At 37.3% G+C, this 24,872-nt stretch overlaps 1 protein-coding gene across 1 annotated transcript; it reads left to right on the top strand.

Annotated features, from left to right (window-relative positions):
• Window positions 1-603: 603 nt before the first annotated feature.
• LOC119744581 (angiotensin-converting enzyme-like) lies at window positions 604-11,840 on the top strand. Its single transcript, XM_038220577.1, has 13 exons — window positions 604-938; window positions 4,638-4,796; window positions 5,724-5,811; window positions 6,123-6,266; window positions 6,725-6,916; window positions 7,415-7,512; window positions 7,871-8,040; window positions 8,583-8,806; window positions 9,193-9,337; window positions 10,097-10,195; window positions 10,350-10,472; window positions 11,117-11,292; window positions 11,715-11,840. The coding sequence occupies exons 1-13, from the start codon at window positions 726-728 to the stop codon at window positions 11,810-11,812; spliced, it is 1,929 nt and encodes a 642-aa protein (XP_038076505.1). The 5' UTR covers window positions 604-725; the 3' UTR covers window positions 11,813-11,840.
• Window positions 11,841-24,872: the final 13,032 nt, after the last annotated feature.

The following is a 24,872-nucleotide window of genomic DNA, read 5'->3' as shown; positions in this document are numbered from 1 at the left end:
TTGGCACATTTTGCCAACCACGTGTTGCCAAACTATACAAAGTCCCAATGAAGAATACTTATTAATGATTACAAAAATATTATTTGATGGTTGAAAATACAAAATTATTAACAAACGCTACCAAAAAAATCCTAAACATGCCTTTTTCGTATGTAAACGAGGGTGTAATGAGGACCTTTTTTTGACGAAATAGTTGCCAACCACGGCAACTACGTAGTACATGTGTTTTTAAGTTCTACATGACTTTTTGTGTCCATTTTCAGTGCATGTTTAAGGGTTAGGGTTAGGTTAGGGGCATTCATTCTTTGGAACCATGCAAATAATTGAACGCTATTGAACTCACTTGTTGCACTGTCCCTATAATCTGCCAGTACACAAAAGACTTCTTTCGAAGTGAAAACATCTGCACTATTTGGCTACAACGAGAAGTAACAGAAAAGAATCCAAAGAACTTGCATTCCGGCTTAGATGTTAAGTAGAGTTGTAACAGAGCTATCTATACAACGTAAGCTTTGCTGGTTGTCAGCAGTCTATACAGGAACCAGAACACGTTTGTAATGCTTTATATAAACTTTATTGCCAGATAAACGCCATTACCAAATATTGACATTAGTGCTCAATAGCTAGGTGATAACCTATGCCGGATTTGGGGTTGCAGGTAACTAAGCCCTTGATAGCAATCTGTCAAGTGTCAATATTCTCAGTTTAGCGACTAAGCTTCAAACATGGCTGTACGAGGCAGCATCGTTCTGCTACTTCTTGGCATTTTTTGCTATCTTCCTTCCTCTTCAAGATGCCAAGGAACCAATACAAACGAGACACAGGCAATACAATGGCTGGCAGAGTACAACGAGCTGGCTATGAAGGCTTATTTCGAGAGTACTGTCGCAAGTTGGAGCTACCAGACAGACATTACTGATCAGAATGAGCAAGCTATGGTGAGTTCCTTCTTCTTGGTGACACGTCTTTGTCAAAAAGGACTGAACATGATGTCAGTTAGAAGAAGATAACTGTATCGCTCGAGTGGGAAGATTGATGATATTTCTTGAACATTATAAATGATGTCACGAGATTTCCCAATTTGTGTCAATATCTATGTTAAAAAGACTATAGGCTAGCCTAAAGCTTATCCGTGCACCACATGACCAGTCGAAGTCAGGGCGCACGAAATGTTTTTCAAATTGATTCAGAATGACAAAATCATGTCTTTTCATGTACTGTTTACGTATACGAAAGCGGCCGTATATATCACATTATATATGGCGTCATAATTGGGTAATCCTACACGATAGCACTGCCCTACTCTCTTCACGAGACATTCGTCCGTAAGTCAGTTAGTCAGTTAGATAGGTACAGAGAACTTTACATCCGTGCAAAATACTGAACTCATAGAAAAAATATATATATACTGCTAGCCTTTAGAGTAGAGCGTCAAGTTTTGCAAACATTCCTATACGCTTCACTGTATTGTCTCCAGTTACCGGTACTTTGAATAGAAACGTGCAAAATATAAAGTTTTTGGCAGACATTTTTTTTTATTGAAAAGGGATAAAAGTGTTGCCAGGTACGTCATAATGTCAATTATTATTATCAAGTTAGAAAGAACAAATTGAAGCAAATCTACAATTTCACGGAAACTCTGATGTCATAATTGCGCAGGTTTGATGGAGAGTTTGAATTGATAAATGTGAATATCCGATGATTCGTAATCGTCCATGAAAGCTGCCGTACGTGGACCTAACATCAAGTTAAATTTGAGTGAGTGTACGTAGACTCAAACTTTCAATAGGCCTATGGGATCATTGTGATCCTATTGTTGATGGTGGTGTATGCATGCATGTATACTAAACAAAGTTGGTTTTATCAGTTTCCAAATGAAAACAGTAGGCCTACATGTTTGCGTCGATTGCTTTTAATATAGTTCTCGGAAGCGCAAAACTCATTTTGAATGAATAAGGATTTTGTACCGTCAAATTATTACACCCTGTGGAAAAGTGCCTTTTCATATCTTGTATAGAAGTCGAATTTGCAAGTTATATTTTCCCATAAATTACAATTTGGCTCTTCAGCGGTTATTGTCTCAATTATAAACCACTCAAATCAAGTTAATCAACCTCATGCTTTACGGGATATCCGAGTCATCGTGACCCCACAACTGAACCCCAGCACTACGGTGCCACATGGAAAATGAATAAAGCTGGCAATGTAGCAGGCCTAGCTTTGCATGTACAGTCAAACTTGGCAGACTTCCTTCCTTTTCGCTTCCAAATCATACAATCACCAAGGACATGAGTTGGCAATGTTAAAGTAAAATACCCGTCATGGGGTCATGTACTTGAACAATTCCTTTTGTCAGCGGGTAGTCCTACTTTGCCAATTGTGTGATAGTAGGATCCTTGCCTGAGTTGCAACATACAACCGACGTACATTGAAAGGAATCGTACTACGCAACTATACCAGCACGTTTGATGCAAACATGGCGAAGTGCTTGGTTTACCTGTTGATCAGATTCACCATCTATTTCATACTGATTGGAGGATCGGGTTGTCAAGTCGATGGTTTAATTGATGATGAGGCGGAGGCTGTTGCGTGGTTGGCCCAGCTTAATGAGCGAGCGATGGAGGAATACTACCAGTCTACATTGAAATCATGGAACTTCAATACAAACCTAACTCAAGCCAATCAACAAGCTATGGTGGGTAGTACTCGAACAGATTGATTGAGTTTTGTGATTTTGAAATACGGTACCTAAACTTTCATTGTTGTTGTACCTTTTGTAAATAACTTGTTGGTTTTCACATGTTGAATTATTTAAGGTGTTATCAATACTCTGTACGGCTCTTGACTTTTGACCACTTACTGAACTGAACTATCGTGTAAATACAAGTTAAACTACCATGTAAATACACGGCCTTATCTAATCGTAAAGCCTGACACGACATGGTACAATTAGGTTGGATGCGTACTTTTTCTGTGTCGAAGGTCACTCGATAAATAGTGACCTTAATCTGATTGTAGAGAGTCATCACAAAGGCAAAGTGTCCAGGACTTCATCCTCCATAAAAAAGAAAGATATTCACCACCCATCCACCTCCCAACAATTTCTGACCTTGCATGGATAGCCGTATACTGAATCAAAGCGAGGCTGTACTTGCACAACTAAGACTCTTTCACGTCAGAATACGTCAGAATTCGCTGAAGTAAATGAAGCTTGCCAGTTTAGTCTCCCTTTCAAAATCAACGATGCCGATGCCACGATGCAAGATATAAATTAAACGTATTATTTTGTAATTGATTAAACGCAAGACACAACTACCAACAATTTACCACCTGGCATACTGTACCCACACACTGTGTAGGCCTACTACCTGTTATTCCAATTATGGCACATATCAGAGGTCATGGTAAACCTCTTGCAGACGACACTGTGAGGGTTTATACAAAACTATCCTGGTTATTTTACTGCGGTCGTGAAGAAATTCGGTGACCCAGGTCACAGATTAAATCAAATCAGTCCAATGAGAGCTCAGAGTAATTAACCATCTTGTTGATACAAGGTATAGGGGCGGTGGGTGGTAGCCTTCGCTTACGCCTACGTACCTTAACCGCAAAGACTCCATGCGATGACTTTTGTTAGGAACACATTTTACGCAACTTTCTACTCCTCTTCAATGTATGAAAACTATTTGACATCCCTTTTTGGTTAATATTATTGGAAGTGCCTTTCTTAAACATTTTAAACAAAAATCAATGATTTCCAAACATATGAGGGCGCTATTGCCGTGATGTCATTTCAGGAAGACACTGTGCAGTTTATTTTTTATTTTTTATTTTCATTAGCATAAAAACCAAAAAAAATCAAAGGTGTTCTTACAAGGACAGCATTAAAAAAATACACAGCATGGGCCCTTAAAAGGAAGGACAACTATGGTTTATTTCGTTTCCTCATTCCAGCCACTGTGGGAGGAAGCCATCTTCATCGATTTTCCATGATTTTAATTTGTCCTGTGCCGTTCTTACGGCACGGCATTGTCATATTTCTTTTATGTCTTCATTCATTTCCTGTCTTTCCTATTTCCTGTATGATAGCTTTGATTTCTGTTGTTTTCATCAAGTAAAGTTCCTGTTCAACCTAAAGTCTTAGAACTTGACCGCTGGTGGATCCCAGTGGGGTGTTAGGGGTCTACCCCTGCCCCCACCCCCACATCCCCCCTAGGGTGGAAAAATAGAGAGATGGGGCCAGAATCCGCCCCTGTTTATTGTCCGCGGGTTTTGCTAAAATCATCAAAGATGATGATGGCAGTTGTTGTTCCTGTGTGTTGGTCAAAACTGCTAAATCTTTACGACGTATTTTTTTAAAGCTGATAAACCTTTCAGACGTGCGATTTGTTTTAAATGACTAAAAAGATTTTAAGAAATAAATGATACGATACCTCTATGGAATATTTATGGAAAAAAACTCCATTGTTATTGTTGGGTCTGTGGAGCGAGATAGTCACACATGGCTTGCTGCAATTTTTTTCCAAATATCACTGTCAATTAGAATTGTTTTTATTTTATCTGTAGAGGTTGCTCAATCCCTGGACCAGAAAACAATTAACCCGTGGAAATTTTAATGCTTTGTTTTGGAACTGCAGATTGATGCCAACGTGAAGGTGGCCGCCTTTGCTAAGGAAGCCAGAACCAACGCCTCTCTCTTTGATATGACCAACTTCAGTTATGACACCAAGAGGCAACTGTCCAAACTGAAGACCATTGGAGATGCAGCCATAGAAGACCAAGACAAACTGGAAGAGGTAAAGAGCCACATTTCTGAATCGAACAATAATACACAAACTACTTTTTCATATTCATTTGGCTATAAACCTGAGCTGGGAAGCCCTGATTTGCGTTCATAGTTGATGGGATTCGTGGATAAGTAATTGTCAAAAATATTGGCTCCCGCCCTGACGATCGACACCCTGAATTTCGGATTCAGGCAACATATTATTTTATAGACGCATCCACAACCAAACATGTCTTGATTTTTAAGTCTGTCTTTATAAAGAGGTCATTTGTATGAATTCTCGCAGTTCAATTGCCTGTTAAAAGGTTGATAAGAACCCCAAACTGGCCGCCAATGTCTAGATGAAAACTTAAGTTGGGTTGCAAAAAGAGGCATCCCATTAAGACTAATTATTGGTATAGGTCATGTTACATTTTGTTTACAAATTGGCTGTTGTGATCACGTGATGACAACTTTCAGAAAACCTTTCTGTTCTGCACTACATGCGTATCTCTTGAAATGTAATTTAAAAGTGATAACATTATACGGTTTACTTAAATGAGGGCAAAAGAACATGGAAAAGATGCTTAAATATTTGGGTTGCACGACGATAGCCTCTCGGTATGACGTCATATGTAGCATGGTATGTACGTACGACAACTGAAAGACAACTAATTAGCAATTTATTTGAGATCACAGGACCGGATACCGTCTGAAAATATGACGCGTTATTCCTGACGGCCTCTTATAACGATAGTTAGGCCAAGAATCTTTTGCCGACAACACCGACGATTTGAGGGTGTCACACTTATGACAACCTTCCTAAGGTGATGCCCCGATTGCGAGAAATCTTTACAAAAAGTAAGCAAACAGGTCTGAACTGCGCCCTCTGTTATTAATCCTTACGGAAACAGATCGTAATAGGCAGTTTCATACTCGTTTTGTTCCCCCCTTGTAGCTCAACAATGTGCTAGCCGGGATGGAGTCCAGATATTCCAAGGGTAAGGTGTGTCCAGAGGACGGAGAATGTCTTTCACTGGAGCCTGGTAAGTAGGACCTTACGTTATGCTCTATCCCAAAGTCACTTTACGCCACACATCCGATCTAAATTGGCTTTTGTCAATATATTTGATTCCAAGAATTGAAAAAAATCGACCTATAATAATTATGAAGCTGTTTTCTGAAACGTTTGGGTTTTTTTGGCAAAACGTTTCTGCAGTGTCTGTATAGTGATTGGAGTTTCTTTTGATTTTCGATGATATGAAAATGTAGTTATGTAGTCACCGATTGAAAAAAAAAGATCTTTGCAAGTAAACTACGTAGCTTTATTGAAGTGAGTGACGACTGTTGTTTTCAGGACTGACGCGCATCATGTCGAAGTCACGAAACTACGCTGAATTGAACTGGGCGTGGCAGGGCTGGCGGGAGGCGGTAGGACCGTCTGCAAAGGAAGACTACAAAAGATACGTGGAACTGAAGAATATAGCATCCGTTGCTAATGGTAACTTAATCTCCTCAGTTTTGTGACTGAATTCCTCAAGATGTTTTTCCAGATGCATTTTCCTCGTATCAAATTTTAATTACTTTTTCGGCTGATGACTTGTACCTTGTTCCGCTGACTTTCTTTTGTAAAATTGGGACGTAACATTCTCGCTACATGTGAGATTGTCGAACGCAGAGAACCCTTTAAATTGTATCTTTTCGTTAAAATGACAAAAGAGATGTACAGTGTAGTCAGTCACGGTTGGAAATTGAAATTTTTAGTAATGATTTTTTTTTTGTAATAGGACTGAAACCTTTCATTTGTTTCAAACGATTGTTTTTAATGTCCCCATTAATGAGCCTCATGCTTCCTTCGAAGCGTCTCTACTGATTCACTTAGGCCAGTAATGTGTCTGTCTTGCGGACTTCTTCCGTGTAGAAATATAAATCAGTTTCTCCGGATGTTTCCTTCTGTAGGATATGCCAACAATGGCGACTACTGGAAGTCTTGGTATGAGGTTGATGACTTCACCGACCAGCTTGAAAACCTTTACCAGGAGCTGAGCCCGTTATACGACAACCTTCACGCTTACGTCCGTAGAAAACTGTACGACATCTACGGATCTGACTACATCAGTCTCAAGGGGCCCATTCCGGCACATATTCTTGGTATGAATCTGCCTTATCCAACCTTTTTGTGATATCATTTGGGTTCAACAGCGCTTATGTTAAGATAATTAAATTGCTGTGGCGACACCAGAGGTTTTCACGTTGACAGAGTTTTCCCCATACATAATTTAACTTGTCGCGAAGTCGATAATCCCTCGCAACGCACATCTTTCATCATGTGGTGATTTCCCCTTCTAGTTTTGGACTATCTGCAGCTCATAAAGAATTGACGGACTGGGCACTGCAAAGTTCACCGGGCCAACACAAGATTTTTCCTGAGGTGGTTATAAACCCGAAGGTGGAGAGACTCAAATTGCAGGCCCATATAATGGCAGAATTTGGACCAAAATAGGATAGTACTTGCGTTACAAGAAAAATAGAAACCATTTGTTAATTTTGTTTCGATAATGTTCTTGTTACTCAATGGTTACCAAATGAAAATTTTGAGTCAGATTAACACAGACCTCTGCGTTTTGCTGTTTATCGTTCGTCCCACAGGTAACATGTGGTCACAGTCTTGGCTGAATATTCTTGATCTTGTTTTACCATACAAGGATGCTTCAAGTATTGACGTCACTCCGGTGCTGGTGCGTGAGGTACGTGCAATATTGAGGGCGCTTGGGGAAAAGAGCCCTCAAGAGTTGAAAAGAATTGGGCTGTCCAATTTTGGGAGCCACACGCATGGGTAACAATTTTGTTCAAATGACATACCTAAGAATGGGACTGACAAGGGCATCCATTTAAACATTATAATTATATTTGTACACAATTTGAGGATGAGAACTATTGTTTCTTTTTCTGAACATAATACACAACATTGTTGGCAACCATCCTCCTTAAAAAATAACTAGATGCGACATCGGGCAGTGTCTTCTCACGATGGTATGGTACGGTAATAATAATGGCGATGGCTCATGTCACTTATTCATCTTTTAAATTTACCAATGACTTCAGGGATATGATGCCAGGAGAATGTTCAACGTTTCTGATGAATTCTTCGGGTCACTCGGGTTGAAGAAAATGACTCCCGAATTCTGGGCGGAGTCAATGATTGAGAAGCCGGATGATAGGGAGGTGGTCTGCCACGCCTCTGCTTGGGACTTCTCTAACCAAATTGACTTCAGGTAAAATCAACATATATATTTCTATTTTAATCTTGCTTAGTTCTCCCTCCAGGTCTAATTGGTCTACCGATATCCTTGTTGGCAGACGTCACTGGGTCATTTTAACCTGCTGAAACCCTTACATAATTCTTTAGTATCCTAATGCCCACCGCCCACGAGATTAAAGTGCTGAGCAAAATTTCATTCGAGCCTTTTTGCCCAGCACACAGCTCACAAAATATATTTTCGCACAGTTTTGGGACTACAATGTTATTAGCCTTCGAATCGAGTCTACTTGATGAGGGACTCGAGTCGAGTCGAGTTATTTGCTGGAGGTGGCTCGAGTCGAGTCACGAGTCGAGTCAAATCGAGTCGAGTCGAATCGAGTCGCCAAAAAAATGTGATTCGAATCAGACTCCAGTCGATTCATCGACTCAAGTCGTTAAGCGAACATGTAACTGAAGGATGACGTCATTATGTCTCTGCTCCATTGAGAGATGTTAACCTAAGGTATGTTCTCCGAAAACAATAAATAAAAATGTCTCCTTTTTTGTATTATTAAGAATCAAGCAGTGCACCGATATCACCATGGACGACTTCATCACCATCCATCATGAGATGGGACACATTGAGTACTATCTCCAGTATAAGGATCTCCCAGTGGTGTACCGTGGGGGCGCTAATCCAGGTTTCCATGAGGCCGTTGGAGACACGTTAGCCCTGTCTGTGTCTACTCCTAAACACTTGAAGGCGGTGGGTCTGCTGGATGAAGTACAGGACGACTACGGTGAGACAAATCACGAACGCACGATTTTGCATTTGTCAGTTCCAGATCAGTTTTTTTTTAATGTGTGTCCTTTTGATGCCCTACGATTACATCAATGAAGTTAGTTAGTTTTAATAACAGCTGCCTTTAAATTAATGGTCTTAGCGCGGGGGTTTCAGGTTATTTTAAGTTCTTCGGACAATATCTTTTAAAGTGAAATGATACCGTTTATGATTTAAGGGTTGTTATGGGGGCTATAACAGTTTTGTATTTTTTTCTTCAATTTTTTTTCTCTCAAGTTCATTCAAGGATTGTCTTAGAACCACTGTCCATCCATCCACCCTCCGTACTAAAAAAAATCCTCGATTTTCAATCCGACGTAATATTTTCTTTCCAATGAATTGCAGAGGCGGACATTAATTTCCTGATGAGTATGGCGCTGGATAAGATCGCATTCCTACCTTTTGGTTACCTGATGGACAAGTGGCGTTGGGCGGTGTTTGATGGAACCATTACCCCAGAGAACTTCAATGCTGAATGGTGGAAACTAAGGTAGGTCCACGACAATCTTTCTCTTGACAAGGAAACACTCGATTGCTTACACATTTGCGTCTTTGAGAAGATTAGAAATTTGCACTGTGCTACATGTAGCCTTAATATCACATTCCAGTTGATTCTGCGTCTTCTTGCATGTCTCTACACCAATGGGGCCTTGTACGGTACCATCCTGGTGGAGGTACCGGAATTGCCAGAATGTTTCCCGCTCATTTTTAAATTATCGGGATTTGGACGTCACCTTTCCCCATTTTTTGAAACAAAATCGAGCCCTTTAAGCTTTAAGTGCTTTGAGTGTGTGTCTGGCGTACGTGAGCTCACGCGTCGGTGAGTTGTTCGGTTTTCAGCGCAGTGAGTATCAGCGCAAAGTGGTCTAACTTAGCAAGACTGGCATGAGAGGGAAGTGATCCATGTAGCTGGTTAGTGATCAATCAGAGAATTAGCTGATTCCCACTGAGGCACCGTTCATTCACTAATGTAAACATGAATCCCTGGACTGATATAGCAATTCCCATAGGCCTACTCAAAACGGCGTCATAATAGACGCGACCCCGGCCAGAGTACAAAATGAGCACTAGATATTCATAGTATCGCAGTAAAAGGATTTCCATTATTCCGATTGCGCATGCTCTATGTTTGACCTTTAGACAATATTACTCTCCGCCCTACCCGACAAGTTAAACTTGAGTCAATTACTGTTTTGTTTTCTTCTTGGTCACATAATTGTCATGGTTTGACATTTCTATCTTCCATCAGAACCCAGTACCAGGGTATCGTTCCACCCACACCACGCACAGAGGCTAACTTTGACCCGGCAGCGAAATACCACATCCCATCGGACACGCCCTACATCAGGTGATCATTTTGTTCTCCATTTTTTTAACGATAATCTCAACTGTAGTTTAATAATAATGGGCTTGTGCCCTTCTAGCGTGTCTTTGATCCGAGCCTGATTAATAGTGATATCATTTTCAAGTCGTACTCTGTTTAATTTTCTTTTTTCCCCCAGATATTTTGTGAGTCACATTCTTCAGTTCCAGTTCCACAAAGCGATGTGTGAGGCTGCAGGTCACACGGGTGATTTACTGAAGTGTGATGTGTATAATAGTCAGGAGGCTGGAAAATTGCTCGGGTAAGTGCCCTCATGCATTGACGTGTACAAAATGTACATCATTCTGTACAGTGTATTCGCTGATGAGTACCAGGCTGACTGACTCGCCGAATGACCGACTCGCTGTCACTTTTTACAATCTGGTTGTTGGCTTGTGAGTAGAGCCGGGCAGTGCTCTTATATAGGATTACACTGGCTGAATCAGGTGAATAGAATTGTGTGTGCTCTGGGACAAGCTTTGCTAGGCTTTCCTCGTCTTGATCCTGAAATCTGAAGCCGTTTGTTAACTTATGAACTTTGTTATGTGCAGTAGAAAGAGCATAAGCCTATACCATGCCCTGGTCTAAAAGTTGTGGGCAGATATAATGTAGGTAAAACTATTGACTGTTCCTGTTTCTATTTTTGGGGATTTGTCAAAAGCCCTATTACTTAAAATAGCCGTTGGGGTGGGTTGGGTCAAACACATAATAGACTCGGCCCAAGTCTGGTTTGCGCTCGGTCTGTGCCAATAGTAAACGCACGTATATCGCATATGTAACATACGTCCGTGCGGTATAACGCGCGCCCTCTTGCGTCGAGTCCAGACCAACATGTTAAAAACGCACTTGTACATGTTATTTTCATGTGATGCAGAAACCCATTACTTAATACCATTTTGTTTTCAGTGATATGCTGAAAATGGGGGAGAGCAAAGAGTGGCCCGAAGCCCTGGAGAAGATCACGGGTAACCGTACGATGACTGCACAACCCCTGCTTGACTACTTCCAGCCGCTCATCTCCTGGCTGGAAGAACAGAACAGTGGGGAACAGTTAGGGTGGGCTGAGGCCTGGACACCGAACGGTTAGTACTTCTCGATGATCCAGAGTGGGGAGGAGGCAATGCCACTGTCTCACAGACCCACCCCACCCCCCTCTCTCCTTTTGATTGTACGGAGTCCAGGTGTCTGGTGGAGAAAAAAAACCTGTCTAACTTCCAGCACGGATGAAATTGGCCACCCCTCCATGTTAAAATCCAGCGCCCTTTCGCCCCCAAGCATGAGAACCTTGGCAACGCTGCTGCTAATATCTCACTTCTGAAGAAAAGTATCTTTATACCAAATCTTCCTGTACCTGTATTGCAATGGGATCCCTGATTCACTGTTTTATTTTATTTCAGAAGGCTGTAATGGCTAAGCAAATTTGTAGGTGTAAAAATATCGAGTCAGCTTTGTCCAAATTGTTGTTAATAAAGAACTCTTTACGTTTGCCCTTTTTTGGACACAGAACCTCCCGTCTGGCCTAGTAGCGCCATATCCGCACATCAGACGTCAGTCTGGGCATCGGTGGTGCTCGCGTCACTGGTAATCTTCTTCAAGCCATAGAGAGTTCAGTAAATTTACTGCTCCATCAGGAAAAAAACACACGGTAATTCACGGTAATAAAAGGTGATTAAGGAGAGCCCAACCCAGTACTTATAAGCGAAGCCCTAATTGGGGTTTCCTATTTAACGTGGCGCACTCCAACATGTCCCCTGACGTGGCCTCATGCAGTGTTGCCAAACTTCTTTGTTGACAAGCTTCAAGTGTATTCAGTTAAATACTGGTACTACACGTATAACATTTAACAATGCTTGCTGTTGAACCTTTGTAAATCATTTTAGTGGTAATGAAATTTATTCCAAAATTCAAAAACGATAACGTCCAGAGATGAAGCACAAAATCGCTCGAGTGTTCAGTAATGTTCACTAATGTGGTGCATTTTTAGAAATCCCCACGTGAATATTAAAACAGTTAAGTTGACTAATTATGATAAACCATTGTGATCTCCACCCAAATATTTCACAACATGTTCGTCAGAAAATAATTTTCTTATTTTTTGGCGCAGTTAAAAAGCGCACTTCAAAATTAATAGGAAAATCGAGCCAATAATTTTCTTATAACTTCGTAACGGGTAGACAAACTCAAAGGTGTAGCAACGGGAATGTTAAGAGCTTGATAAAATTTCACTTTCTGTGAAATATGAGGTAAAAACTTTGCTCGAGAAAGGCACTTGAGACGAAAAATCACAGTGAACCAATATTTTTTAGGCCAAAGTTGAAAAAAATTGCAAGGGGTTTACCTTACATTTTTGATCAAATTTGGCAAAAAAAATGACTTTCCGTCAAACTTCGCAGAAATGACTCTTGATGGAGGGGGAGTAACATTCAATATTGAGACAGCTATAATTTCGAAGATTTGGGCAAAAAAGAATCAATTTTTGAAGAAAACATAAAAATTTTGACTGATTATTTCTTTTCAAAGGCAATTTTCTCCAGAAATCCAGTTGGAATGTGTTCTTAGGTCCCTTAGGCATCTTTCAAGAAATTTTGGGGCAATTTCATTTTTCGGCCAAAATTGAAAAACATTTGTGATCAAATTTGGCTAAAATAAAAACCTTTCCTTCGAACTTCGCAGAAATGGCTCTTGATGGAAGGGGAGTATCATCTAATATTAAGACAGTTGTAATTTCGAAGAGTTGGGCAAAATAATCAATTTTTGAAGAAAACATTTATCTGCTAATGTTCATCCCATTAAGTCCGTCAATATATAATATGTATATCAATATATAGAATATTAATCAGAAGATGAGACAAAATGGTGGTTGATTGAAGACAAGTATTGTTGGAGTTATTGTTCAATATATATTCATTCATCAAGTTTTATTGGCTTTCGGAGGTCGCACACTGCACCAAAATGTCGTTTTGCGACTCATGATGAATTGGGATGGGTTTTATGAAAAAAAAATTAGGGGGGGGGGGGTGAGGTAAATGTACAGAAGTCGAAGAAGTTTTCGTTGGAGCGCCCTCTTTTGATGTACATTGGTAAAATTGTTTTGCGTATGATTGAACAACTCGAATAGAATATAAAAATGCATGTATGTTGTTATCGGTACAGGAAACTATATTAAAGATGGAATAAAGAACCTTACCGTACTGCAGATGTATTGATAACCATTGTGTATAATTATTAGCAATTTCTTAACCAAATCATATAATTTTGACAGATTTTGCCCCCAAATATTGACGCATTATTTCTTTTCAAAGGCACTTTTCTCCAGAAATCGAGATGAAATGCGTTCTAGGATCCCTAACGCATCTTTTCATAAAGTTTCGAGCAATTTCATTTTTCGGCCAAAATTGATTAAAATTGCAAGGGGTTAACCTTACTTTTTGATCAAATTTGGCCAAAAAAATGACTTTTCTTTAAACTTCGCAGAAATGACTCTTAATGGAAGGGGAGCATCATTCAGTATTGAGACAGCAATAATTTCGAAGATTAGGGTAAAAAAAAGAAACATCTTTTGAGAAAACATTAATAATTTGGACTGATTTTGCCCCAAAATATTGACGCATTATTTCCTTTTAATGGCACTTTTCTCCAGAAATCGAGTCGAAATGCGTTCTAGGATCCCTTACGCATCTTTTTAGAAAGTTTGGAGCATTTTCATTTTTTGGCCAAAATTGAAAAAAATTGCAAGGGGTTAACCTTACTTTTTGATCAAATTTGGCCAAAAAATGACTTTTCTTTAAACTTCGCAGAAATGACTCTTGATGGAAGGGGAGCATCATTCAGTATTGAGACAGCTATAATTTCGAAGATTAGGGTAAAAAACGGAACATTTTTGGAGAAAACATTAATAATTTGGACTGATTTTGCCCCCAAATATTGACACATTAATTCTTTTTAAAGGCACTTTTCTCCAGAAATCGAATCGAAATGCGTTCTAGGATCCCTTATGCATCTTTCCAGAAAATTCCGAGCAATTTCATTTTTCGGCCAAAATTGATAAAAATTGCAAGGGGTTAACCTTACTTTTTGATCAAATTTGGCCAGAAAATGCCTTTTTTTTAAAACTTTGCAGAAATGACTCTTGATGAAAGGGGAGAATTATACAACATTGAGACAGCTATAATTTCGAAGATTAGGGTAAAAGAAAGAAACATTTTTGAAGAAAACATTAATAATTTTGACTGATTTTGCCCCCAAATATTGACGCATACTTCTTTTCAAGGGCACTTTTCTCCAGAAATCAAGTTGAAATGCGTTCTAGAATCCCCTATGCATCTTTCCAGAAAGTTTCGAGCAATTTCATTTTTCGGCCAAAATTGATAAAAATTGCAAGGGGTTAACCTTACTTTTTGATCAAATTTGGCCAGAAAATAACTTTTCTTTAAACTTCCCAGAAATGACTCTTGATGGAAGGGGAGCATCATTCAGTATTGAGACAGCTATAATTTCGAAGATTAGGGTAAAAAAAAGAAACATCTTTTGAGAAAACATTAATAATTTGGACTGATTTTGCCCCCAAATATTGACGCATTATTTCCTTTTAAAGGCACTTTTCTCCAGAAATCGAGTCGAAATGCGTTCTAGGATCCCTTACGCATCTTTTTAGAAAGTTTGGAGCATTTTCATTTTTTGGCCAAAATTGAAAAAAATTGCAAGGGGTTAACCTTACTTTTTGATCAAATTTGGCCAAAAAAATGACTTTTCTTTAAACTTCGCAGAAATGACTCTTAATGGAAGGGGAGCATCATTCAGTATTGAGACAGCTATAATTTCGAAGATTAGGGTAAAAAAAAGAAACATTTTTGAAGAAAACATTAATAATTTGGAATGATTTTGCCCCCAAATATTGACGCATTATTTCCTTTTAATGGCACTTTTCTCCAGAAATCGAGTCGAAATGCGTTCTAGGATCCCTTACGCATCTTTTTAGAAAGTTTGGAGCATTTTCATTTTTCGGCCAAAATTGAAAAAATTGCAAGGGGTTAACCTTACTTTTTGATCAAATTTGGCCAAAAAATTACTTTTCTTTAAACTTCGCATAAATGACTCTTGATGGAAGGGGAGCATCATTCAGTATTGAGACAGCTATAATTTCGAAATTTGGGTAAAAAACGGAACATTTTTGGAGAAAACATTAATAATTTGGACTGATTTTGCCCCCAAATATTGACGCATTATTTCCTTTTAAAGGCACTTTTCTCCAGAAATCGAGTCGAAATGCGTTCTAGGATCCCTAACGCATCTTTTTAGAAAGTTTGGAGCATTTTCATTTTTTGGGCAAATTTGAGAAAAATTGCAAGGGGTTAACCTTACTTTTTGATCAAATTTGGCCAAAAAATGACTTTTCTTTAAACTTCGCAGAAATGACTCTTGATGGAAGGGGAGCATCATTCAGTATTGAGACAGCTATAATTTCGAAGATTAGGGTAAAAAACGGAACATTTTTGGAGAAAACATTAATAATTTTGACAGATTTTGCCCCCAAATATTGACACATTAATTCTTTTTAAAGGCACTTTTCTCCAGAAATCGAGTCGATATGCGTTCTAGGATCCCTTATGCATCTTTCCAGAAAGTTTCGAGCAATTTCATTTTTCGGCCAAAATTGAAAAAAATTGCAAGGGGTTAACCTTACTTTTTGATCAAATTTGGCCAAAAAAATGACTTTTCTTTAAACTTCGCAGAAATGACTCTTAATGGAAGGGGAGCATCATTCAGTATTGAGACAGCAATAATTTCGAAGATTAGGGTAAAAAAAAGAAACATCTTTTGAGAAAACATTAATAATTTGGACTGATTTTGCCCCCAAATATTGACGCATTATTTCCTTTTAATGGCACTTTTCTCCAGAAATCGAGTCGAAATGCGTTCTAGGATCCCTTACGCATCTTTTTAGAAAGTTTGGAGCATTTTCATTTTTTGGCCAAAATTGAAAAAAATTGCAAGGGGTTAACCTTACTTTTTGATCAAATTTGGCCAAAAAATGACTTTTCTTTAAACTTCGCAGAAATGACTCTTGATGGAAGGGGAGCATCATTCAGTATTGAGACAGCTATAATTTCGAAGATTAGGGTAAAAAACGGAACATTTTTGGAGAAAACATTAATAATTTGGACTGATTTTGCCCCCAAATATTGACACATTAATTCTTTTTAAAGGCACTTTTCTCCAGAAATCGAGTCGAAATGCGTTCTAGGATCCCTTATGCATCTTTCCAGAAAGTTTCGAGCAATTTCATTTTTCGGCCAAAATTGAAAAAAATTGCAAGGGGTTAACCTTACTTTTTGATCAAATTTGGCCAAAAAAATGACTTTTCTTTAAACTTCGCAGAAATGACTCTTAATGGAAGGGGAGCATCATTCAGTATTGAGACAGCAATAATTTCGAAGATTAGGGTAAAAAAAAGAAACATCTTTTGAGAAAACATTAATAATTTGGACTGATTTTGCCCCCAAATATTGACGCATTATTTCCTTTTAATGGCACTTTTCTCCAGAAATCGAGTCGAAATGCGTTCTAGGATCCCTTACGCATCTTTTTAGAAAGTTTGGAGCATTTTCATTTTTTGGCCAAAATTGAAAAAAATTGCAAGGGGTTAACCTTACTTTTTGATCAAATTTGGCCAAAAAATGACTTTTCTTTAAACTTCGCAGAAATGACTCTTGATGGAAGGGGAGCATCATTCAGTATTGAGACAGCTATAATTTCGAAGATTAGGGTAAAAAACGGAACATTTTTGGAGAAAACATTAATAATTTGGACTGATTTTGCCCCCAAATATTGACACATTAATTCTTTTTAAAGGCACTTTTCTCCAGAAATCGAGTCGAAATGCGTTCTAGGATCCCTTATGCATCTTTCCAGAAAGTTTCGAGCAATTTCATTTTTCGGCCAAAATTGAAAAAAATTGCAAGGGGTTAACCTTACTTTTTGATCAAATTTGGCCAGCAAATAACTTTTCTTTAAACTTCCCAGAAATGACTCTTGATGGAAGGGGAGCATCATTCAGTATTGAGACAGCTATAATTTCGAAGATTAGGGTAAAAAAAAGAAACATCTTTTGAGAAAACATTAATAATTTGGACTGATTTTGCCCCCAAATATTGACGCATAATTTCCTTTTAAAGGCACTTTTCTCCAGAAATCGAGTCGAAATGCGTTCTAGGATCCCTTACGCATCTTTTTAGAAAGTTTGGAGCATTTTCATTTTTTGGCCAAAATTGAAAAAAATTGCAAGGGGTTAACCTTACTTTTTGATCAAATTTGGCCAAAAAATTGACTTTTCTTTAAACTTCGCAGAAATGACTCTTGATGGAAGGGGAGCATCATTCAGTATTGAGACAGCTATAATTTCGAAGATTAGGGTAAAAAACGGAACATTTTTGGAGAAAACATTAATAATTTGGACTGATTTTGCCCCCAAATATTGACACATTAATTCTTTTTAAAGGCACTTTTCTCCAGAAATCGAGTCGAAATGCGTTCTAGGATCCCTTATGCATCTTTCCAGAAAGTTTCGAGCAATTTCATTTTTCGGCCAAAATTGAAAAAAATTGCAAGGGGTTAACCTTACTTTTTGATCAAATTTGGCCAGAAAATAACTTTTCTTTAAACTTCCCAGAAATGACTCTTGATGGAAGGGGAGCATCATTCAGTATTGAGACAGCTATAATTTCGAAGATTAGGGTAAAAAACGGAACATTTTTGGAGAAAACATTAATAATTTGGACTGATTTTGCCCCCAAATATTGACACATTAATTCTTTTTAAAGGCACTTATCTCCAGAAATCGAGTCGAAATGCGTTCTAGGATCCCTTATGCATCTTTCCAGAAAGTTTCGAGCAATTTCATTTTTCGGCCAAAATTGAAAAAAATTGCAAGGGGTTAACCTTACTTTTTGATCAAATTTGGCCAGAAAATAACTTTTCTTTAAACTTCCAGAAATGACTCTTAATGGAAGGGGAGCATCATTCAGTATTGAGACAGCAATAATTTCGAAGATTAGGGTAAAAAAAAGAAACATCTTTTGAGAAAACATTAATAATTTGGACTGATTTGCCCCCAAATATTGACGCATTATTTCCTTTTAATGGCACTTTTCTCCAGAAATCGAGTCGAAATGCGTTCTAGGATCCCTTACGCATCTTTTTAGAAAGTTTGGAGCATTTTCATTTTTTGGCCAAAATTGAAAAAAATTGCAAGGGGTTAACCTTACTTTTTGATCAAATTTGGCCAAAAAATGACTTTTCTTTAAACTTCGCAGAAATGACTCTTGATGGAAGGGGAGCATCATTCAGTATTGAGACAGCTATAATTTCGAAGATTAGGGTAAAAAACGGAACATTTTTGGAGAAAACATTAATAATTTGGACTGATTTTGCCCCCAAATATTGACACATTAATTCTTTTTAAAGGCACTTTTCTCCAGAAATCGAGTCGAAATGCGTTCTAGGATCCCTTATGCATCTTTCCAGAAAGTTTCGAGCAATTTCATTTTTCGGCCAAAATTGAAAAAAATTGCAAGGGGTTAACCTTACTTTTTGATCAAATTTGGCCAAAAAATGACTTTTCTTTAAACTTCGCAGAAATGACTCTTAATGGAAGGGGAGCATCATTCAGTATGGAGACAGCAATAATTTCGAAGATTAGGGTAAAAAAAAGAAACATCTTTTGAGAAAACATTAATAATTTGGACTGATTTTGCCCCCAAATATTGACGCATTATTTCCTTTTAATGGCACTTTTCTCCAGAAATCGAGTCGAAATGCGTTCTAGGATCCCTTACGCTTCTTTTTAGAAAGTTTGGAGCATTTTCATTTTTTGGCCAAAATTGAAAAAAATTGCAAGGGGTTAACCTTACTTTTTGATCAAATTTGCCCAAAAAATGACTTTTCTTTAAACTTCGCAGAAATGACTCTTGATGGAAGGGGAGCATCATTCAGTATTGAGACAGCTATAATTTCGAAGATTAGGGTAAAAAACGGAACATTTTTGGAGAAAACATTAATAATTTGGACTGATTTTGCCCCCAAATATTGACACATTAATTCTTTTTAAAGGCACTTTTCTCCACAAATCGAGTCGAAATGCGTTCTAGGATCCCTTATGCATCTTTCCAGAAAGTTTCGAGCAATTTCATTTTTCGGCCAAAATTGAAAAAAATTGCAAGGGGTTAACCTTACTTTTTGATCAAATTTGGCCAGAAAATAACTTTTCTTTAAACTTCCCAGAAATGACTCTTGATGGAAGGGGAGCATCATTCAGTATTGAGACAGCTATAATTTAGAAGATCAGGGTAAAAAAAAGAAACATCTTTTGAGAAAACATTAATAATTTGGACTGATTTTGCCCCCAAATATTGACGCATAATTTCCTTTTAAAGGCACTTTTCTCCAGAAATCGAGTCGAAATGCGTTCTAGGATCCCTTACGCATCTTTTTAGAAAGTTTGGAGCATTTTCATTTTTTGGCCAAAATTGAAAAAAATTGCAAGGGGTTAACCTTACTTTTTGATCAAATTTGGCCAAAAAAATGACTTTTCTTTAAACTTCGCAGAAATGACTCTCAATGGAAGGGGAGAATCATTCAGTATTGAGACAGCTATAATTTCGAAGATTAGGGTAAAAAAAAGAAACATTTTTGAAGAAAACATTAATAATTTGGACTGATTTTGCCCCCAAATATTGACGCATTATTTCCTTTTAATGGCACTTTTCTCCAGAAATCGAGTCGAAATGCGTTCTAGGATCCCTTACGCATCTTTTTAGAAAGTTTGGAGCATTTTCATTTTTCGGCCAAAATTGAAAAAATTGCAAGGGGTTAACCTTACTTTTTGATCAAATTTGGCCAAAAAATGACTTTTCTTTAAACTTCGCATAAATGACTCTTGATGGAAGGGGAGCATCATTCAGTATTGAGACAGCTATAATTTCGAAGATTAGGGTAAAAAACGGAACATTTTTGGAGAAAACATTAATAATTTTGACAGATTTTGCCCCCAAATATTGACACATTAATTCTTTTTAAAGGCACTTTTCTCCAGAAATCGAGTCGAAATGCGTTCTAGGATCCCTTATGCATCTTTCCAGAAAGTTTCGAGCAATTTCAGTTTTCGGTCAAAATTGAAAAAAATTGCAAGGGGTTAACCTTACTTTTTGATCAAATTTGGCCAAAAAAATGACTTTTCTTTAAACTTCGCAGAAATGACTCTTAATGGAAGGGGAGCATCATTCAGTATTGAGACAGCAATAATTTCGAAGATTAGGGTAAAAAAAGAAACATCTTTTGAGAAAACATTAATAATTTGGACTGATTTTGCCCCAAAATATTGACGCATTATTTCCTTTTAATGGCACTTTTCTCCAGAAATCGAGTCGAAATGCGTTCTAGGATCCCTTACGCATCTTTTTAGAAAGTTTGGAGCATTTTCATTTTTTGGCCAAAATTGAAAAAAATTGCAAGGGGTTAACCTTACTTTTTGATCAAATTTGGCCAAAAAATGACTTTTCTTTAAACTTCGCAGAAATGACTCTTGATGGAAGGGGAGCATCATTCAGTATTGAGACAGCTATAATTTCGAAGATTAGGGTAAAAAACGGAACATTTTTGGAGAAAACATTAATAATTTGGACTGATTTTTCCCCCAAATATTGACACATTAATTCTTTTAAAGGCACTTTTCTCCAGAAATCGAGTCGAAATGCGTTCTAGGATCCCTTATGCATCTTTCCAGAAAGTTTCTAGCAATTTCATTTTTCGGCCAAAATTGAAAAAAATTGCAAGGGGTTAACCTTACTTTTTGATCAAATTTGGCCAGAAAATAACTTTTCTTTAAACTTCCCAGAAATGACTCTTGATGGAAGGGGAGCATCATTCAGTATTGAGACAGCTATAATTTCGAAGATTAGGGTAAAAAAAAGAAACATCTTTTGAGAAAACATTAATAATTTGGACTGATTTTGCCCCCAAATATTGACGCATAATTTCCTTTTAAAGGCACTTTTCTCCAGAAATCGAGTCGAAATGCGTTCTAGGATCCCTTACGCATCTTTTTAGAAAGTTTGGAGCATTTTCATTTTTTGGCCAAAATTGAAAAAAATTGCAAGGGGTTAACCTTACTTTTTGATCAAATTTGGCCAAAAAAATGACTTTTCTTTAAACTTCGCAGAAATGACTCTTAATGGAAGGGGAGCATCATTCAGTATTGAGACAGCTATAATTTCGAAGATTAGGGTAAAAAAAAGAAACATTTTTGAAGAAAACATTAATAATTTGGACTGATTTTGCCCCCAAATATTGACGCATTATTTCCTTTTAATGGCACTTTTCTCCAGAAATCGAGTCGAAATGCGTTCTAGGATCCCTTACGCATCTTTTTAGAAAGTTTGGAGCATTTTCATTTTTCGGCCAAAATTGAAAAAATTGCAAGGGGTTAACCTTACTTTTTGATCAAATTTGGCCAAAAAATGACTTTTCTTTAAACTTCGCAGAAATGACTCTTGATGGAAGGGGAGCATCATTCAGTATTGAGACAGCTATAATTTCGAAGATTAGGGTAAAAAACGGAACATTTTTGGAGAAAACATTAATAATTTTGACAGATTTTGCCCCCAAATATTGACACATTAATTCTTTTTAAAGGCACTTTTCTCCAGAAATCGAGTCGATATGCGTTCTAGGATCCCTTATGCATCTTTCCAGAAAGTTTCGAGCAATTTCATTTTTCGGCCAAAATTGAAAAAAATTGCAAGGGGTTATAACCTTACTTTTTGATCAAATTTGGCCAAAAAATGACTTTTCTTTAAACTTCGCAGAAATGACTCTTGATGGAAGGGGAGCATCATTCAGTATTGAGACAGCTATAATTTCGAAGATTAGGGTAAAAAACGGAACATTTTTGGAGAAAACATTAATAATTTGGACTGATTTTAACCCAAATATTGACACATTAATTCTTTTTAAAGGCACTTTTCTCCAGAAATCGAGTCGAAATGCGTTCTAGGATCCCTTATGCATCTTTCCAGAAAGTTTCGAGCAATTTCATTTTTCGGCCAAAATTGAAAAAAATTGCAAGGGGTTAACCTTACTTTTTGATCAAATTTGGCCAGAAAATAACTTTTCTTTAAACTTCGCAGAAATGACTCTTGATGGAAGGGGAGCATCATTCAGTATTGAGACAGCTATAATTTCGAAGATTAGGGTAAAAAACGGAACATTTTTGGAGAAAACATTAATAATTTGGACTGATTTTGCCCCAAAATATTGACACATTAATTCTTTTTAAAGGCACTTTTCTCCAGAAATCGAGTCGAAATGCGTTCTAGGATCCCTTATGCATCTTTCCAGAAAGTTTCGAGCAATTTCATTTTTCGGCCAAAATTGAAAAAAATTGCAAGGGGTTAACCTTACTTTTTGATCAAATTTGGCCAGAAAATAACTTTTCTTTAAACTTCCCAGAAATGACTCTTAATGGAAGGGGAGCATCATTCAGTATTGAGACAGCTATAATTTCGAAGATTAGGGTAAAAAAAAGAAACATTTTTGAAGAAAACATTAATAATTTGGACTGATTTTGCCCCCAAATATTGACGCATTATTTCCTTTTAATGGCACTTTTCTCCAGAAATCGAGTCGAAATGCGTTCTAGGATCCCTTACGCATCTTTTTAGAAAGTTTGGAGCATTTTCATTTTTCGGCCAAAATTGAAAAAATTGCAAGGGGTTAACCTTACTTTTTGATCAAATTTGGCCAAAAAATGACTTTTCTTTAAACTTCGCATAAATGACTCTTGATGGAAGGGGAGCATCATTCAGTATTGAGACAGCTATAATTTCGAAGATTAGGGTAAAAAACGGAACATTTTTGGAGAAAACATTAATAATTTTGACAGATTTTGCCCCCAAATATTGACACATTAATTCTTTTTAAAGGCACTTTTCTCCAGAAATCGAGTCGATATGCGTTCTAGGATCCCTTATGCATCTTTCCAGAAAGTTTCGAGCAATTTCATTTTTCGGCCAAAATTGAAAAAAATTGCAAGGGGTTAACCTTACTTTTTGATCAAATTTGGCCAGAAAATAACTTTTCTTTAAACTTCGCAGAAATGACTCTTGATGGAAGGGGAGCATCATTCAGTATTGAGACAGCTATAATTTCGAAGATTAGGGTAAAAAACGGAACATTTTTGGAGAAAACATTAATAATTTGGACTGATTTTGCCCCAAAATATTGACACATTAATTCTTTTTAAAGGCACTTTTCTCCAGAAATCGAGTCGAAATGCGTTCTAGGATCCCTTATGCATCTTTCCAGAAAGTTTCGAGCAATTTCATTTTTCGGCCAAAATTGAAAAAAATTGCAAGGGGTTAACCTTACTTTTTGATCAAATTTGGCCAGAAAATAACTTTTCTTTAAACTTCCCAGAAATGACTCTTAATGGAAGGGGAGCATCATTCAGTATTGAGACAGCTATAATTTCGAAGATTAGGGTAAAAAAAAGAAACATTTTTGAAGAAAACATTAATAATTTGGACTGATTTTGCCCCCAAATATTGACGCATTATTTCCTTTTAATGGCACTTTTCTCCAGAAATCGAGTCGAAATGCGTTCTAGGATCCCTTACGCATCTTTTTAGAAAGTTTGGAGCATTTTCATTTTTCGGCCAAAATTGAAAAAATTGCAAGGGGTTAACCTTACTTTTTGATCAAATTTGGCCAAAAAATGACTTTTCTTTAAACTTCGCATAAATGACTCTTGATGGAAGGGGAGCATCATTCAGTATTGAGACAGCTATAATTTCGAAGATTAGGGTAAAAAACGGAACATTTTTGGAGAAAACATTAATAATTTTGACAGATTTTGCCCCCAAATATTGACACATTAATTCTTTTTAAAGGCACTTTTCTCCAGAAATCGAGTCGATATGCGTTCTAGGATCCCTTATGCATCTTTCCAGAAAGTTTCGAGCAATTTCATTTTTCGGCCAAAATTGAAAAAAATTGCAAGGGGTTAACCTTACTTTTTGATCAAATTTGGCCAAAAAATGACTTTTCTTTCAACTTCGCAGAAATGACTCTTAATGGAAGGGGAGCATCATTCAGTATTGAGACAGCAATAATTTCGAAGATTAGGGTAAAAAAAAGAAACATCTTTTGAGAAAACATTAATAATTTGGACTGATTTTGCCCCCAAATATTGACGCATTATTTCCTTTTAATGGCACTTTTCTCCAGAAATCGAGTCGAAATGCGTTCTAGGATCCCTTACGCATCTTTTTAGAAAGTTTGGAGCATTTTCATTTTTTGGCCAAAATTGAAAAAAATTGCAAGGGGTTAACCTTACTTTTTGATCAAATTTGGCCAAAAAATGACTTTTCTTTAAACTTCGCAGAAATGACTCTTGATGGAAGGGGAGCATCATTCAGTATTGAGACAGCTATAATTTCGAAGATTAGGGTAAAAAACGGAACATTTTTGGAGAAAACATTAATAATTTGGACTGATTTTGCCCCCAAATATTGACACATTAATTCTTTTTAAAGGCACTTTTCTCCAGAAATCGAGTCGAAATGCGTTCTAGGATCCCTTATGCATCTTTCCAGAAAGTTTCGAGCAA

The sequence above is a fragment of the Patiria miniata genome, unplaced genomic scaffold, assembly GCF_015706575.1.
Source record: "Patiria miniata isolate m_02_andy unplaced genomic scaffold, ASM1570657v1 HiC_scaffold_7, whole genome shotgun sequence".
In the NCBI taxonomy this organism is placed as follows: Eukaryota; Metazoa; Echinodermata; class Asteroidea; order Valvatida; family Asterinidae; genus Patiria; species Patiria miniata.
This window is presented reverse-complemented; position numbering and strand designations above follow the sequence as displayed.

Bases quoted from the DNA above. Each gene is read 5' to 3' on its own strand.
- LOC119744581 (XM_038220577.1), top strand. From the start codon at position 726: ATGGCTGTACGAGGCAGCATCGTTCTGCTACTTCTTGGCATTTTTTGC. The intron at 8,807-9,192 runs GTGAGACAAATC...AATGAATTGCAG, and splicing joins TGAAGTACAGGACGACTACG to AGGCGGACATTAATTTCCTG. The intron at 9,338-10,096 runs GTAGGTCCACGA...ATCTTCCATCAG, and splicing joins GCTGAATGGTGGAAACTAAG to AACCCAGTACCAGGGTATCG.